The sequence below is a fragment of the Enhydra lutris genome, unplaced genomic scaffold (assembly GCF_002288905.1).
Source record: "Enhydra lutris kenyoni isolate GAN:26980312 unplaced genomic scaffold, ASM228890v2 scaffoldscaffold19, whole genome shotgun sequence".
Lineage (NCBI taxonomy): Eukaryota > Metazoa > Chordata > Mammalia > Carnivora > Mustelidae > Enhydra > Enhydra lutris.
The window spans coordinates 34,713,567-34,731,593 of NW_019154103.1; the positions used below are offsets into that span (position 1 = coordinate 34,713,567).

The window sequence follows — 18,027 nt, forward strand, 5'->3', positions numbered from 1 at the left end:
ACATGATAACCTCTTCGGATTTGTTCATTTGTTTTATTATATTGTTTGCTCCAGAAATAAAAGCCATTGACAATAACTGAAAATGAAAATCAGTCTCTGACTTTCTTAGGATCTAAGTAACGTGATCCAGCAAATCTCCTATCCTGGTGCATTTACCATTACCACTGCATGCAAATTCATTGTAAATCCTTTCTCACCTGGTTTTCTCCCCCCACCACTCTGCCAGAATGGTCTTTGCAAAGAGTAAGTCACCCTCTTTAAAACCCTTTATTGGCTTCCCTTGGTTCTTAGAATAAGATAACCCTGTATTATGACCTGTATGACCTGGCTCCTGCCTAACTCGTCAGCTTTACGTCATACTTTGCGCTCACTGCTATAGCCACCTGGCCTTTCAGTACCTCATATTTATTGGGTCTCCTTTTTCCACAGCCTGTGCATAACCTCTACCCCTTCTTTTTTTTTTTTTTTTTTTTTTTTTTTTTTTAAGATTTTGATTGTTTATTTGACAGACAGAGACCACAAGTAGGCAGAGTGGCAGGCAGGGGGAGGGTGGAGCAGGCTCCCTGCTGAGCAGAGAGCCCGATGTGGGGCTCCATCCCAGGACCCTGGAATCATGACCTGAGCCGAAGGCAGAGGCTTTAACCCACTGAGCCACCCAGGTGCCCCTCTATACCCTTTCTTTTCAGTGCTCTTCTCATCCCATTTCACTCCATTAACATCAGTTCATGTGTCTTTGCACTAAGCATGACTTTCTCAAAGGGCTTGAACAGTTCAAATCCCATTGTTATAGGCTGTCCTAGAACATTCCTCTCTTTTGGAGACTATCAGATTTTCAGTTTTACATTGATTTGTGTGATTATTTGATTAATACTGATTTCCCCCACTAGACTCTAAGTTCCAGAAGGGCAGAGATTTTATCTAGTTTTGTCCATTTTTATATTCTCACAGTCCATGGTAAATAGTGGATAATAGTAAATATATATTGGTGGGAGGGAAGATCTGGCATCCCTTCTGGAAATAATGTTTTTCTTGATCTGTGATTAATCTCCCCTTGAAGTTAAATGGAAAGAGAAAGCCTGAAGTAAATTATACAGGTCAGATCCCTGCTTGCTTAGTGTATAACTACGTGTGTAATTCATTTATTAATTGGTTCTCAGCTTTTCTATTTAAAGTTTAGAACCAGATCTCTAGTGATAGCCAGTAGTAGTGATGAAATTCAGCCAAGAGTGGGAAAGAAATGAAATGATGAGAGAATGCTTTGCTGCTAATAAGCATTTTAAGACTTTCTACTACGGAAATGTATATATGTTTGCAAATACATACAAAGGCAAATAAAACAATATAGTAATCCACATGTACCCTATTCCACTTTGCCCTCCCATTTTATTTTTGAAGAAGATCCGACATCATTTCTTCCATAAATATTTCACTATTTGGTGGGGTGGTTGTGGGGGTGCCTGGCTGGCTCAGCTGGCAGAACATCCAACTCTTGATCTCAGGATTATAAGTTCAAGCCCCCATATTGGGTTTCGTGCTTACTTTTAAGAAAAGGACTGAAGGTATATAACTACACTGTCATCATTACACTCCCAAAGGAATAAACAGTAATAGCATTGATATCTAGTCAGTATTCAGATCTGCAGTTGTTTCATAAATGTCATAATTTTTCATAGTTTATTTGACTCTTTCTAGGTAAAGTACATGCTTTGGGATTAGTTAATAAGTCTCCAAAATTTTTTTGTTTTGTTTTTTTAAGGATTTCACCTATTTATTTGACACAAACACACATAGAGAGAGAGCAAGGAATCACAAGCAAGGGGAGGGAGAGGAAGAATCTGCCTCCCCGCCGAGAAGGGAGCCTGATGCGGGACTTGATCCTACGACCCTGGGATCATGACCTGAGCTGAGGGCAGACACTGAGCCAACTGAGCCACCCAGGCACTCCTCCAAAATTTCATTTAATCTTTTAATAAGTTCCTTTTTTGTCTCTTGTTTTTCTGGATGTTTATTTTTTGAAGAACCAAAGTTATTTGTTTAATACAGTTTTGCATAGTCTGGATTTTGCTAATAACATCTCCATGGTATGTAGCTTGACATTCTTCTCTGTCCCCTATATTTCCTGTAACTTGGTATTTGGATCTAGAGATGTGATCAGCTTTGGATTTTCATTTCTTGTTTTTTGTTTTATTATTTTTGCAAGTCTTTTGAGAGTAGCATTGTGTTCTTCTGGTCTTTGGTCAGGAAGTACATAATGTTTGGTTGTCTTTTTGTGATATTAACAGTAACTGATACCTTATGCCCAGCTTCCTTAATTCATTAGGGGATACAAAATTAGCTGGGAAGCTTCTATAAGGAGGAATTCTTGTGTACTATTTGACTATATTTCCATGTACAATTTGTATAGGAGGAAAAGGGGGTAAATGCTTGCTTCTTCCTTCCCTCAGGCCAGGTGTCACAGTGACTTAGAGACTCTTGCTACTTGTGAAATAGAAACCCTGGAGTCTCTTTCTAAAGTGAGTAAGGTAGAAGAGAGAAGAGGGGTTCCGACCCAGGAGGAAACTGACTGTATCCCAGTTCTGCTAAGTGCAGCCATCAGGCATATACTTTCTAGGCCCTCTCGGTGAACTTCTGAGTGCCTGTCTCTATTGGCAGTGGCTATTTAAGGATGAATTAAGGAAAAGCAGAAAATAAAGAGATGCTTGATTCTAAGACATAGTGATTAAAAGAAATTATAGTTACTTGGAATGGTTCCCTCCAGCCATTCATCTTATCTCCACCTCTGTGTTCCCCATCCCATTTTTCACTTTACTGTTCACCTTTTCCCCTACTCCTTTCCTCTGAAAGATAATATAAAATGCATTCATCAGTGTTCAGCATCTGTTTACTAAGCATCTGCATTATGCCAAGACTGTTCTCAACCCCAGGATATGGGAGTGAGCTAGGTACATGCTACCTTTTCCTTAAGAAACTTACAATCTAGAAGTAAGACAGATGAGCAGTTTCCACAAAGTGTGTAAGTATTATGAGAGTATTATGAGAGGGCAAGTACATAGTGTTACAGGAACACATATTTGAAGCACTTAACTAGTGTTAGGATGATGTTGGTCCTAGAGAAGGTTATAAATTAATTTATTTGACACCTCACAAATGATTCGGTAAATTAGGTACCATATCTAGATGAAAGATGTTGATGGCCTTAGGATTAGGGAACAATTGATAGATTTGAGAGAGTCAGTTAGTCAGTAGATATCTCAGTATCTGAGAATATTTAGGAAATAGAAACCTTAGACATAAGGTTTGGTGTTGGATATGACAGATAAGGGGAAAGAAGTCAAGAATGACTTCCAGTTTTTTGTCATAGGCAGCTAGGAGGATGGTGATACAATTCAGTGTTAACTCTAAATGAGGGAGGAGGCTTGTGGAGGAAAATAATCTAGTTTCAGAAATGTTAAAATTAAGGTTAACTTTGAAGGTGTTAAATATGAGACATTGAAATAGAAATGTCAGGTAGGCTGTTAGATATTTGAGTTTGGAATTGAAGGAAAGGGTGATGAATGTGATAACTCAAGGTATGGAAGATTTTTATATCCCCCATGATTATAGAGTGAGAAGATGCAGACCTGGGCTAACATCCTAAAGCAAGGGAATCACATTGTTCCAAAAAAGAGGAAACAGTTAACATTATTCACCATTGACTCATAAGAACTAAGAAATCTGCATTGGGTTTTACCAAAAAAAATTCAGTGTTGATCTTAGCAAGAGCAATTTCATTGGCTTTCTTCCCTGCCGTATTATATTGAAGTGAGTTGAGGCTTAAATGCAAGGCTAAAAAGCAGAAAGATAAGGGTGCCTGGTGGACTTAGTAGAGTGTGCGATCTTGGTCTCAGGATTGTGAGTTTGAGCCCCACACGGGATGTAGAGATGACTTAAAAAATAAAGTAGAAGAAAATAATTCTAGCTAATTCAAAAGCCATTAACCAATGCAGGATACAGATTCAAGAGAAAATTTGCAGATTTTTAAAATTTTTTAAGGTAGAAGAAATGAGTATGCTTGAACAGCAATGGCAAGGAATGAGTAGAGGGAAAGGATCCAGAGCACGCATGAAGGGAGGGGCCATGGATAGAAGAGGTGTCTCTGATTCAGCAGCAGAAGGTGGAGATGGGTATGGTGGCAGGTTATTTTGTTGGTTTGGTAGCAAACCATGGAATAACCATGAAGTAAGTGTTGAAAACTGGCAAGTCAATGGAAGTGATATACTGCAAGAAATTCAAGCTGGAATATGTAGAGAGATCCACACACTTGCTATTCCAGTCATTTCGAAGCAGCTTTCTTGGGGAGGGTTAAAGAAGATTGCTGGAAGACTAGGCTATCAGGATAACTAAATGTGTTATCGAGAGATGGTGCATTTTGGGGTAATGAAATAGTCCAGGAAAGAGTCATTGATGTCAGTGGCTAAAATGGAGTAGAGGAGAAAAATATCATTGAAGATGATATCAGAGAACTGAGGGGCCAAGGTTTTGAATGGGGTATATGCATGGGTGTTGAAGTTACCGAGAATGGTGCAGCAGTTAAAGTGGAAGGAAGTCAGTGACCCTTGTACCAAAGTAACAATTGGGTACAGTGATTGGGAGGTCAGGTATTACGACAGCACTGGGAAAGGGGGAAAAGGTGATTATAACACAAAGAGATTTGGATGTTACAGGGTTTCAAAATGATTTAAAGAGTGAGGAAAACATAGACTTACACTGCCTCCTGACTCTGCGAAGTACATGTCTCGTAGGAGACAAGGCAGCAGGGAGAAGGGATTTCCCGTGAGAGCCAGGTTTCGGATAAGGCTACTGGAGTAACACGAGCAGTAAGTGAAAAGTTGAGAATTCATGCAGCATGGAATCTGGATTCCCCAAGGAAGGGTGGATAGGAAAGAAAACAGGAGGAAAATGAGCTCACACACTTCAGGACTGAAAGTTAAGAACACCCCACCACCAACAACAACGCGATTTCTTTCCTATCCACCCTTCCTTGGGAAATCCACATTCTATGCTCTTGTATCTTTGCAAAGTGAACAAGGCCAATTTCAGAGATATGCAACATGACTGCTTTAACAGGTCTTGAGTTTGTGAGAGAGTTAATCACACTCAGTGTCTTCAGAATTTGCTCAAGAGTTAGGTAGAAAACACTTCTTAGGAAGTTACCATTTCTTGTGAGTTATCATTTCTCTAAGTCCCTCTAAAGGATGTTGCCACAGGTCTAGTCATAACAAAAGGGCCCAGGAAAGATTCTCAAGGCCCAAGTGCTGTAGGTCGTGTGAGTACAGGAGTGTTTTCTTGGTATCTCCTTACAATAAATGCATCTGAGTTTCTAGCTAGATAGATTGGAAGAAGTGTTCCAAAATCAAGGAGCTGATTTCTTTCAGTACAGGAAGATAATAAGATTGAAGCTTAAAGATAATTTAATGTCTACACTGAAATGAATGTCAGGAACACGTTTTATTGTAGGAAATAGGTTTTCTCTTGTTTCATAATTTAGCCCCTGTTTCTCTTTTGTTTCAGAGAGTGTATTAGTTATCTGTTGCTACTTAACAAGTATAGCAGCTTAAAACACCAAACATTTATTATTGTTTCTGTAGGTCAGGAATCTTGCTGCAGCCTAGTTGAGTGCCTCTGATTCAGGGTCTCTCATAAGGCTATAGTCATAGTGTTGTCTGGGACAACAGTCATTTTAAGGCTTGACTAGGAGAAGGTGTGCTCCTGAGCTCATCCACATGGCTGTTGGCAGACCTCGTGTCGTCACTGACTGTTGGCCAGAGAAATCAGTTCCTTGCCACCTGGGCCAGGCTATAGAGCAGTTCACAACATAGCATCTGGCTTCTCTCAGAGAAAACGAGAGGGTACCCATGGTGGAAGCCATGGTCTTTGTAGCCTTATCTTGGAGGTGACTTATCACCTCTGCAGCATTCTTTTCATTGGAATCCAGTCCCTAAATCTAGCGCATACTCAACATGAGGGGATTACATTACATAAGGGCATGACAGCCAGGATCACCGGGGTTGCCTTACAGCCTACGAACATAGGCTCAAGGAGTCCTCAAGGAAAGTATGTTTGCTTCACCTCCTGTAGACCAAGAAAGGCCCCTTGCCTGAGTTTACTTAAAAGGAAAACCCTATCTTGTACCCTGAATCTTGGTTCCTCAAACCCATCCTCCTTATTACAACCGGAATAAGCTCTTTATGTCTAAATTTATTTGCAGTTTTGTCCCCCCTTCTACCCCCAACACCACACACCATATTCTTTCTTACCTTTGCTTAATGCTTCTGCCTCATTGGGTTGCCCTGTGGCTAATGCACAAAGGAAATTACAAGGTCTGCTGGTTCCACAATTTAGGGATATGGGGTACATTCAGAGATTGTGACTTATGCCAACTCATTGTACCCTCTGGAGTGGAGGTAAACAATTCACAATCCTCAAACTTGTTTTTCCCGTCATGGGAAAAGCACCCCTTTGCCACACCCTCTTCTCCAATTAGTGAGATCATCTATATGTGAAAGAACCAGTAAAGGTGTCCTCTGCCCAGATATTCTTTCAGATTTTACTACTAGCTCCCCTTTCTTTCATAACAAATATTTTGTGGATGCCTGCTACACTTGGTACTGAGAATACAACAATGAACAGAATAAAGTTTCTGCCCTCAAAGAGTTTATATTCTAGCTTTTTCTTTTGAAAGATTAAGAACTGTAACAGGATACCTGCCAATATTGCTTTCTAATTGGATATTATTCTTATAATCATTATTCTTAACCCTTAATGAACGGGCTTTAGCTGTAGCCAATATTTTGATAGGTCCCACATATTTATCTGTAGCCTCTACTCCTGTTCAGAGTTGGATTGTGTGTTTTCAGATGCCCATTGAGCATTTTTACTATATGTTTAATATATGTATAGAATGGTGATATCAGGTCCCACACTGAAGCCCATTATCTCTTCCTGGGTTTCATGTATTAACACTGCCTGCACTATCTGCCCATTTATCCAAGCTCAGCACTTCCGAGTTGTCCTTGGTTCCCAGCATCTCCTTATTCACATCTAGTCAGTTAGCAAACCGATTGATTCTGTACTCTAAATACAGGGTATCCTCAACTCCCTACACTCACTTCCTTACTTTGTGCCCTCATGACCACTCAACTATTGAAAGTACTCTTTTCCTGATTTCCCACCTGTGATCTCTCTATCCTGTCTTTTATACTCTTTTAAAGATGTAATTCTGGGGGTGCCTGGCTGGCTCAGTCAGAAGAGCATGCGGCTCTTGATCTCAGTCAGGGTCATGAGTTCAAGCCCCATACTGGGTATAGAGATCACAAAATAAAACTTAAAAAATAAGTAAGGATATAATTCTCGTTGTGCTGTCCTCCTGCCGAAAGTCTAGTGGCTCTGTAACATTCTCAGCTTGACTCATGACTCCTGAGACACTTAATAACTTAACCCAACCTTTATCTCACACCATACACCTTGTGTTCTGTCCACATAAAGCAAATACTCCATATTTATACCTTTATACAGACTTGGATTTGTCTTCTACCCCAGAATTCAAGACCTACCTTTTTTTTTTTTTTTTAAAGATTTTATTTTATTTGACAGAGAGAGATCACAAGTAGGCAGAGAGGCAGGCAGAGAGAGAGAGAGGAGGAAGCAGGCTCCCTGCCGAGCAGAGAGCCTGATGCTGGGCTCGATCCCAGGACCCTGGGATCATGACCCGAGCCAAAGGCAGAGGCCTCAACCCACTGAGCCACCCAGGCGCCCCATGGGCCTACCTTTAATGTTACTTATTTTATGCAGCCTTTAATAGTTCCTTATAGCAAGTAGTTGTTTTTCTTCCTGTTTTCCTTCAATATTTTATTATTTTTCCCCTTGGTATTTTTATACATTTTTCTACTATGGTGCTTATCCTATCACAGTGCAACTATTTATTTTTTCATGGCTTTTTCTAATTAAGTTTTAAGCAGTCCTTTCTGTGCTGTGAGTTCCTGGAGAACATGGACTGTAACAAATTCTAAGTTATGTAATGTAATAATGTAATTGTGGTAATTTAGAGCATTTCATCAATTAATAAAGCTTTTTATCAATAAATTTATCTTTAACTGGGTGTGGTTTCATGTCTTTTGATCTGTAAAAAAATACCACTCTTAGAATTTCTTCAGTGTTTAGTTATTTCCACACTGTATTTAACTGTCTTTTGCAACAAATCTTTTCTTCAGTTTTTCTCTAAAATCTAAAATCATCTTGAGCCGTTAAAATGTCCGCACTTTTCATGCTGTATTTAGCTATTTACCCTAAAGACAGTTCATTTGGTATCTATAATCTAAATTATACTATCCATAATTTGCTTAATTTCTAGGGTTCAACTACACGAATGGATCATGAAACAGCCAGTGTTTTGAGTTCTAGTAGCACACACTCTGCTCCTCGAAGGTTGACAAGTCACCTGGGAACCAAGGTAACAGAAGATTGTAAACTCTGGCCACTAATACTGAGAGTGCTTTGCTAAAACATTCTTCATTCATCTTTTAAATTCAACTAGAGAATTCTGGTTCCATCACCACAGTCTCTTAAAGAAAAATCTTTATACAAAAGAGCACAAAGGAAAAATGAGGATTATAAAAAGTGCCAATTTAGCTATTTTTAAATTCTTTCTTAGCCTTATCATCCACTTCTCTACAAGTATCCTAAGCTCCAGCCACTCTGGCTTCCTTACTTGCTGCTTCCCAAGCACTCCCTGGGATTTTCTGCCTCCCTGCCTTTGCCTGCAGTAGCACCACCTCCCCTTTCTACCCCACCACAAAATGGCGGTCAGAATCCGAATCAGCCCTCGGCACTCTGCTTGGGCTTTACTTCTTTACAAAACATTTTCTGATTCCCGGTGTCCTCTCATCTCTCCCATGAGGTCTGTCTGCTCCCTTTGAGTCACTGCAATTTGTATGAAATTCTCTTTGGGAATAGGGACTTTTTTTTTTTTTTTTAATTTTTTGCAGCATCTAGCACAAGAGCCTGTACATAATGAGTGTTTAATAAATTTATTTAAATGGATGGAAAAGTTACTGAAATGGAATGTTACCCAGTGCTGATAAGTGAGTTTTCTTAAGTCTGTCCAATATTAGCAAATATTTTAGGACTTGAGAAAGGTGTGTTTAAAAAGAAAATAATTATTTTATTACTGTTTTAAAGCCAGAGTCTTTAATACTATATTGACAAAGAGGACATTCTAATATTACTAAACAGTATATTTTTAGTTAGATCTTAAATCCATTAACTGTTTTCACAGCATACTCTACCTATTCTTTCTTTACTTTAACAATATAATGGATCTTATGAAAAGCATTACTGAAATAACTAATGTGATTTAATAAATGAATTTAGAATAACCAATGATATTGTTAATATGAGACTTAATCCTTTTAATAACTCACAATAGCTGCTAATTAGGACCTCTTATATGCCAATAACTGTGCTAGAAGTTGTGTGTACATTTTCTCTGATCATCTTAAAAACACTGTATTCTTGTTCCTCTTTTTTAAAAGAGAAAACTGAAGCAAAAAAAGTTTCAGGCAGCTGTTGTATATTTAAATTGGACTTCAACCCCAGGTCTGTCCAACATCAACGTGTAGTTCTTACTATAAAGAAAATCTAATATTCACCAGTACTGTTGCATGAAAACTGCCAGCTAGAATTCATTGCCTTTTGAAGTGACTTATGAATGATAACATTAAGACCTTACTATATTTTTGAATGCCAGCTACTATCCTATACATGTATTATTTCATTTAATCTTCACAGAGCAAACCTTGTTAGGTAAATTTCTCCATTTTGCAACTGAGAAAACTGGGGCTTAGAGGAATCAAATAACGTGGTGGTGTCACACAGTTCATTCATAAGTGGTGGAGCCAGAATTTGAAAGCCCAATTTACCCACAGTTCTATATTACCTTCCCAAAACATTAATATCTAGGAATAGTGTGTATTTATATAGAGTTTCTCAGCCTCAACATTGTTGACTGGATAATTCTTTATTGTACGATGTTTAGCAGTATCCCTGGTCTTTACCTAGTAGATGCCCATAGCACTTCCTCTCACAGTTGTGGCCACCAAAAGTGTCCTGGGAGGGCCAAAATCGCCACTGACTAAGAACCACTGATTTATAGAGATGATACATTCTTTATATAATAGCCTCTACTTCTATGTAATCACTCTGGCTTTGAAATGAGGCTAATTACAGTCCAGGATAACTGGGTACTGTTTCCAGTTTCTAATCTGCTTCTGAGTAAACCTTTAGAACTTATTGTCAGAGAGTAACTGATGCTTACTGGATGCTTTAAAAAAAGGAAATTGATTAAGAGTCCTTGAACTCCCTATGTGATCATGGCGTTCTTTTTATGACATTCTTCTTTTTATATGTTTAAGGGAGAAATCATACACTTTTAACAGTATTATAATCTGGTAACGGTTAGTGATTGTCAAGAACTGGTACTCAGTACATATAATTGTTGAAAAATGTTTTATATTTATTAATTATAGTTGTAAATTAAAAGAAGTAAAATTTTTAAATTGTGTAAAATATTTAAATACATCACATTCCTCATTTGTGTGTGTGTGTGTGTGTGTGTGTGTGAAATCAATTGCCATTCACTATAATCAGCTGATCCAGACAAACAGCAATTTAAGTGTGTGAGAACCTACCTTCTCTTTCAACACTGTATGCCACCACTACTTCTATTTACTCATATAAACAAATTAATGGTGATTATATGGATTTTGAAATAATGCTCATTACTTCATCCTAGAAAGGGGTTTTGAGTTTTGTTTTTCTTTTTAATGACTTACAATAAGTATCCCATTCATCACATCATTGGTGTTAGCGTTTGGATATTAAAGTCATAATTTTGTTTCTAAACTCATTTGGCCCACAGGTGGAAATGGTGTATTCATTGTTGTCAATGCTTGGTACTCATGATAAGGATGATATGTCACGAACTTTGCTAGCTATGTCTAGCTCCCAAGACAGCTGTATATCCATGCGACAGTCTGGATGTCTTCCTCTCCTCATCCAGCTTTTACATGGCAATGACAAAGACTCTGTGTTGTTGGGAAATTCCCGGGGCAGTAAAGAGGCTCGGGCCAGGGCCAGTGCAGCACTTCACAACATCATTCACTCACAGCCTGATGACAAGAGAGGCAGGCGTGAAATCCGAGTCCTTCATCTTTTGGAACAGATACGAGCTTACTGTGAAACCTGTTGGGAGTGGCAGGAAGCCCATGAACAAGGCATGGACCAGGACAAAAATCCAAGTATGTTCCCTATAGTGCATGTTACCAAAGCAAATGTAAACCTTTTTTAAATGAAAACTTTTTTAGTTAGTATGTTGTCTTTATGAGTAGGAATGGGAAATTTATAGTAGCCATCTACACTGCTAACATAGTTTAAAACTTAAGTCTGTATTTTTCTAGAAAAAAAATAGTAAAGGAAAACACTACATGCAGTACTATGTAACCAAAAAAGAACGAGGTCAAGAGAGATTTATAGTCATGGTATAGTAGATTTAGAAAGAACTTGAGCAATTATGTTTCCATCTCTTCCATTTTATAGATGAAGCTCAAGAAAGTGACTAGTTCCTTCAGCTGTTAGTGACCAAGCTATTATCTTAACATTTGCACAACACTCTAGTTAGTGGATACAGAGCTGTGTTATATCTGTTATGTTATTTGAGCCTCACAACAAACTCCTGAAGTAGGAAGGGAAGGTATTATCATCTCCATTTTACAGATGAAGAAACTGAGGTTCAGAGACAAAAGACTTGCCTGTTAGCCTCTTAGCTAGTAAGTGGTAGAGCCAGGAACAGAGGCCAGATCTTCTGACTGTCAACCCAGTCCTCTTCCTGCTGCACCTTCCTGATTCAGGCAATGGGTCCCAGTTGCTGGGGGTGATCAGCCATCCAGCTCTTTGCTGAGGGAGAAACCCTGGGCTACCAACCCCTCTCCATCAGGAGCAGGGAAGTTAAGAATTGGGACCCTTGGGGACATAACTTACTTCATTCCCGTAGCAAGAACCAAAAGCAGTAAGTATATAAGGTAAGACCTTCCTTTTACCTGATAAGAAAACACACACACACACACAGAGGAGAGGGGACAGTTGTATCAACCGTTGATTCAAGGGGCAGTAGAAGGCTGATGGTGACAACACCTTCTATGAAGCTCTAGCAGATTTTTTTTTTTTAAGATTTTATTTATTTATTTATTTGACATAGAGAGAGATCACAAATAGGCAGAGAGGCAGGCAAAGGGAGAAGCAGGCTCCCCGCTGAGCAGAGAGCCCAATGCAGGACTCGATTCTAAGACCCTGAGATCATGAAGGCAGGGGCTTAACCCATTGATCCACCCAGGTGCCCCTCTAGCAGATTTTTTTTAGCTTAGATATAAAGGTGAATTTATTTAAAATTTACAAATTCTCAAGAATAAGAAAATAGTAGAAATAGTCCTTTATATCTTTTTGTCCTAAGGGTGAAGAAGACTACTAAGATACTTTACTGAGAAAACAATGTGTTTTCTGGATTTTTTTTCTGTGGTATCCACAATTACATAATAACTGGTATTTTTTTATCTTAATAACAGTTCTCAAAATGCTTAAATAAAATAAATGAATATTACTTCTGAAAAATAGACTTTTTAAATTTTTATTTCAAATAATGAGCTTTGAAACTGTACATGGTATTAAATGTGGAGGTACATTTCCTTGGACACTTCTTCTTTAGATTCTTGTTTACTGTCTGTGTGGTAAGCTTTCTCCACAGGTTTGTGCTAGATTTCTTGACTATATTTGTACACAAATAAGTGCTTTTAACCCACACTCATGACAATAGTTTAAATAGAAATCATAACAAAATGGTTTTATACCAAAGTGTTTTTATTCTTTTACATAGTCATTATAATTTTAAATTATTATTTGTTATAGTATAAACCTACAAGGAATTTATTCTGACAGAGTTAGTTAAAAGCATATAAGTAGTAAACATTTTTCTGGAACCAAGAAAAGCCCTTTTCTCATATTTTCTTTTCCATGTTGGTAGTATTTATTTGTTGATCTACTAAACTACTAAGCATTAGGGAAATATTAATGACCCCTGCTTTTTTTTTTTTTTTTAAGTATAATAAACATTGTTGCTTCTGAAAAAACAAAGCATTATGGTTTATGTCAATTTTATTTTCCAGTGCCAGCTCCTGTTGAACATCAGATCTGTCCTGCTGTGTGTGTTTTAATGAAACTTTCATTTGATGAAGAACATAGACATGCGATGAATGAACTTGGTAAGACAAAAATGTTTCTTAATGCCATAGAAGAGTACTGAAGATTTTTCGTCATCGTTGAATTGGGCATAAGGCCACTAATTTCTGTTACCACCTGTTTCCTCCTTGTAGCGAATCATTATGCTCTGGTTTCCAGAGAAGAAAAGGTTCTTAATGATAGAAACTGCTACCTTGTATAAAGTAACTTGGCTTTTCAAACTCTTAGCCAACAATTAGAAAAATTACTAAGTGGGTCACTCCTTGCCCCTGTTTCCACAGTAGACGCTATGTGATAGTTGATGGGGAGATAGTTCATGGGTATTAGTACTTACTGGATTTTCATGATAAGCAGCATGGTATCTTTGAAACTAGTTAATGAAGAAAAGAATTTGCTGTAACTTAAGTTAGAAATATTCCACGAATTTTTGGAAGTATTACTCTTTTATGTATGTGTTTTCACACACTCTAAACCTTTTATGACCTGCATTTTTGTGCATCCCATTTGTCATGTAACGGTTTTTCTTTGATTTCTAGGTTCATTTTGCGTATGTGGTATTTATAATTGCATCATGCTGAGCCATCTCATGTGAACTGGATCTGTTTAGTTGTACCACAAGCAAGAACCATACACTGAGTTCCCATCTTAGTGTGGCTGTGCCCTTGCTTTTTGTGCTGTTTATTTTACATTACATCCCAGCCCCCACTTTATATTCCTACCACCCTCATCATTGTCATTCATCATTTATCTGAAAAGTCACAAAATCAGGAGACTCTTAAACACAGAGAACCTGCACGGCCAACAATGAGTGTTGTCTCCTTCAGAGTCATCACTTTGGGGGGCTGTGTACTTTGTGATCTCAGGCCTGACCTCCAGCAATGCTTTTCCTCCCACAGGCCCTTGCAGTTGGCCCATCCGATTCTCTTTTCTTCCCCCCACCTCCCAGCCTCCAGTGGAACTGAGTGTGATCTTATGAGCTATCCCCTCCTCAGTAGTCTCAGCATTTGTGAGAATTTTATGTTTGGTGGTTTTTTAATGTTAGTAATAATGGGAAGCAGATAAAAATCTTGAATAAATAAGAAAACTAATCTAATTTTAAACTACTGCAAAGGTTTTTCTGTAAATATCCCTGTGTTCCAATGAACTGTAGACTAGGACTGACACATTAATCATCTGAATTTCAAAGTAAAACCTAGACTCAGTATTTGTTCCTCTTCCTTCTTCAGGTAGGAAGGCTACCCGGGGCATTTCATCACAGGAGCTAGGGCAGGGGCTTTCAGGTGAGGAGCAGGATGGGGCCTCTGGGGGTGTGACTGTTGGGAACAGAGCACAGGGGATTCCTTTCTTCTCATTCCTAGCCTCTAAATTTGCACAAAGCAAAAGAAAAATCAAGGTTTGTGGATTATGGGGAGATGGAGTAAGGAAGCACAAAGTATCTGACAGTGAGGGAGAAGGAGGAATAAAGTCCCAAACAGATGAAGGGAAATTCCTAAACCTAGTCAGCTGGGACTGTCATTTGTACATACAAGAGGATTCTATAACTTTTCAAGGTCATTTAGGTGTACCTGTTAGAACTACAGGTTGTAGGCTGTGCTCTCAGGGGTGTATACATTGATTAAGTCCCAGCTCTGTCCCAGAAACTGTGCCTTGAAAAATGGTGAAGATGTGGTTCTGACTTTCAAGGAACTCATGATTTATTTGTATTAGTATTTCCAAACTAGATCATAATAATCACAGAGATACTTGTCAGACCGTATAGATTGTCTGGCCTTGTAGCACACAGGCTTAGTATAGCAGAATCTCCAGAGGGGTACCTAGGAATCATTTAATTAGTGGCCCAGGTGATTCTTATGATCAGTAAATTTTGTGAAACACCAATATATAGAATATTTACGTTGGGCCCCTAATGTTTATTTTAGAATGATAATGGTGACTAACCCAAGTAAAAGGAAAATAATATACTCTTTAAAAAACTAAGTGTCATCTTTCTGTCATCTGTTTTATATACATAGTTTAAATTAAGGGTTCTGTTGAAACCATTGGTCCTCTACTAGCTTTAAGGTCATGAGATCACATATTGGATAATATCTGGTCCATGTGGACCACTTTTTTTAAACATAGACACTGAGCAAAATGTGAAAGAATGTGCTTATCATCTTTGCATTACCTTGAGACAGGCTAACTTTTCTAAGGGCAACCTATTTTTTTATTCTATCAGTCATGAATTCACATCATATTTTTGTGAATCCATTTGTAGTTTTGACACAGATTTTATTTATTGCCTTAAAATTTACAGAAAGTCTTCTTTATTTGTCCAAAGTCATTAAAAGCTCTCTTTTATCTGAATCCTAAATTTTATCAAATGTTCTTTTTTCTTCATGCTTTTGTTGATATAGACCATATCCTTCTTTAATCTTTGTTTTCAGAAGCAAGTCCTGAGTGTTTCAGTTTTTCTGTTGGAAAAAAGGTCTTTCTTCTTTTAGTGCTTTCTTGAGACCTTCTTTATTAAATCATTTCACCTTTCTTAGGAAAGTATCACAGCTATTACCACACCACGCAGGCACAAAGCACAGGATGTTTGTTTTGGCATCAATAGGCTGCTCTGCAATGCTCAGCATCTTGGTGATCTTATCAGTATACAGGGCCATGGTCTTTAGGTCATCGGTCATTCCCAAGTCAATTTCCTGAGTCAGAACCTCAGTTCTTTTACTGGCTCCTTCTCTTCTACTCAAGTATTAAACAGTGGGAATTCCTCAAAGCTCTGTCCTAGGTTTTCTTCATCTCTCTCTAAACAATATCCTCCAATCTGTGGCTTCCATTACAATGTTTTGCCGATTTACATCTTAATCCACTTTGCCACTCCTGAGTTTTAGACACATTATCAAACTCCTCATCTGACATCTTCACTTAGATGGTTTTTCAGACATTTTTAACTCAACTGCCCCAACTGAACTGGTTGTCTCCTTCAGCCCCACATCCCTTTCTCTTCCAAGGTTCTTTTTCTCAGAAAATGGCATGACAGTCAGCCCAGTTCCTCAGGCCAGAATCTCGGAAGACATCCCATAACCCTACCCTAATTAAAGTACCATACTTTAATTCTGCTTCTTAAATTTATCTCTAATCACTGCTCTCCTTTCCATCCCCAGTTTGGGCCACTATCATCTCTCCTGCTCTGCAGGAAGTACAGTACTTACTTGGCTCCCCACTTCCAGTTATCCATTCTGCATCCTACAGATCACAGGAATCTATTTAGAATATACATTAAATTATTCCTTCCCCTGTCAGAAAGCCTTAGTGTGATATATAAAGTCTTGCATGATACGGCCTCTACCCATTTCGTAGCCTCATCTTGAGACCTTCCCCTTATTGCTGTGTATTTCAGGCTCAGGGGCTCTTGCACATACTGTTTCAGCTGCCTAAAATGTTTTTCTATTATTCCCGCCCCACCCGTTTTAGATACTCATCCTTTAAGTCTTTCTTAACCTAAACATTATTTCCTCAGCCTTTTTCTTGATACTCTCAATCTAGGTGAAGTCACCTGTTACCTCTCCCTGAGCTTCTACACTGTCTGTTATGCCTAAATTAGTTGTTTAGGGTCTGCTTTTGCTCTAATGTATAAGCTCCTTAAAGATAGTCACTGTATTGTGTTCACTGGCTATGTATTTTTCCATTATCCTGGGTAGATGGAAAAAAATACTTCTAAGTATGGTTTGGGTTTTCCTTAACCAAATTAATTTTCATTTATCTACATTCAAACTCATCTCATTGCTGCTAGTCATAAAGATTTGCACCAGTCTTCGTACAGTTAATTCTCCTGGCTTGGAATTCTTTACCCAAGTTAAAACTTTGTTTTACATATTTGCAGTCTCCTCTACATACTGACCCTTCTAGATGATTTACAAAAATACCAAACATACAGGTCCTCTTCCAAATTGATAACCTGCTGTTTAGACTAAGAATTTCCAAAAATCACCTATTTATGTTCATCTTCCTTTTTTCTGTCTAAGCCACTTCTCTGTGACAAAACAATATCCCCAGTCCCATGATGATTAATATTAATGATGAATATTTTGAATAGCTTCCATATGCATTTTTATTTTTATTCACTTGCTCACCATTTTGCTTTCCTTTTTTTTGTTTTCGTTTTTGGGGGGTTTTTTGGATTTTTTTCTTCTGTTTTGTTACTACCCTTTCCTTTCTGTCTTTCCCTTTCCTTTTCCTTCATTTTTCTCTTTGCCTTCTCAGTGTTGACCACTGTGGCCATTATCAGGCATACCCAGTGGTGAGAATCAAGGGGAAGGAAAATACTAAATCCTAGCATAGTTGGTATTTGACACTTGTGAGTACCAAAGAAAAGTAAGAAATTTTTAAAAATATATACATAATAAGTGGTTTTATAGAACTTAGTAATAAATTGAACAGATAATTCTTTTTTATAAGAAAATAATCTTTGCTTCATGCACAGTTTCATTTAAAAGTCTCAGGATTCCTAAGGCTAATTATTTGGCAAATAAAAAAAATTAATTAGGCCACAGTGTATAACATTGAAGAATGTTTGTAAAGTTGTAATAATAAAAATAAGTTACCTTTTTCTGCCTTCATGCAGGAAGACCTAGTGTTAGAACATAGCCTTCTTCATCAATGACAAGATATAGTATACATGCGGTAAATAAGACTATAATGCCCACTTCACTCAGTAAGGCA

At 38.0% G+C, this 18,027-nt stretch overlaps 1 protein-coding gene across 10 annotated transcripts in view; it reads left to right on the forward strand.

Annotated features, from left to right (window-relative positions):
* LOC111148270 (APC, WNT signaling pathway regulator) overlaps positions 1–18,027 on the forward strand; it is a 135,884-nt gene that overhangs the window by 101,038 nt on the left and 16,819 nt on the right. For 4 of the 10 annotated variants that reach the window (XM_022504738.1, XM_022504737.1, XM_022504742.1 and 1 more), the window contains 4 exons: positions 8,390–8,488; positions 10,955–11,333; positions 13,251–13,346; positions 14,550–14,603. In XM_022504738.1, the coding sequence (XP_022360446.1) occupies positions 8,390–8,488; positions 10,955–11,333; positions 13,251–13,346; positions 14,550–14,603 (628 nt within the window). The remainder of the gene's footprint in view (positions 1–8,389; positions 8,489–10,954; positions 11,334–13,250; positions 13,347–14,549; positions 14,604–18,027) is intronic. The other 6 variants (XM_022504741.1, XM_022504740.1, XM_022504744.1 and 3 more) reach the window with 3 other exon arrangements.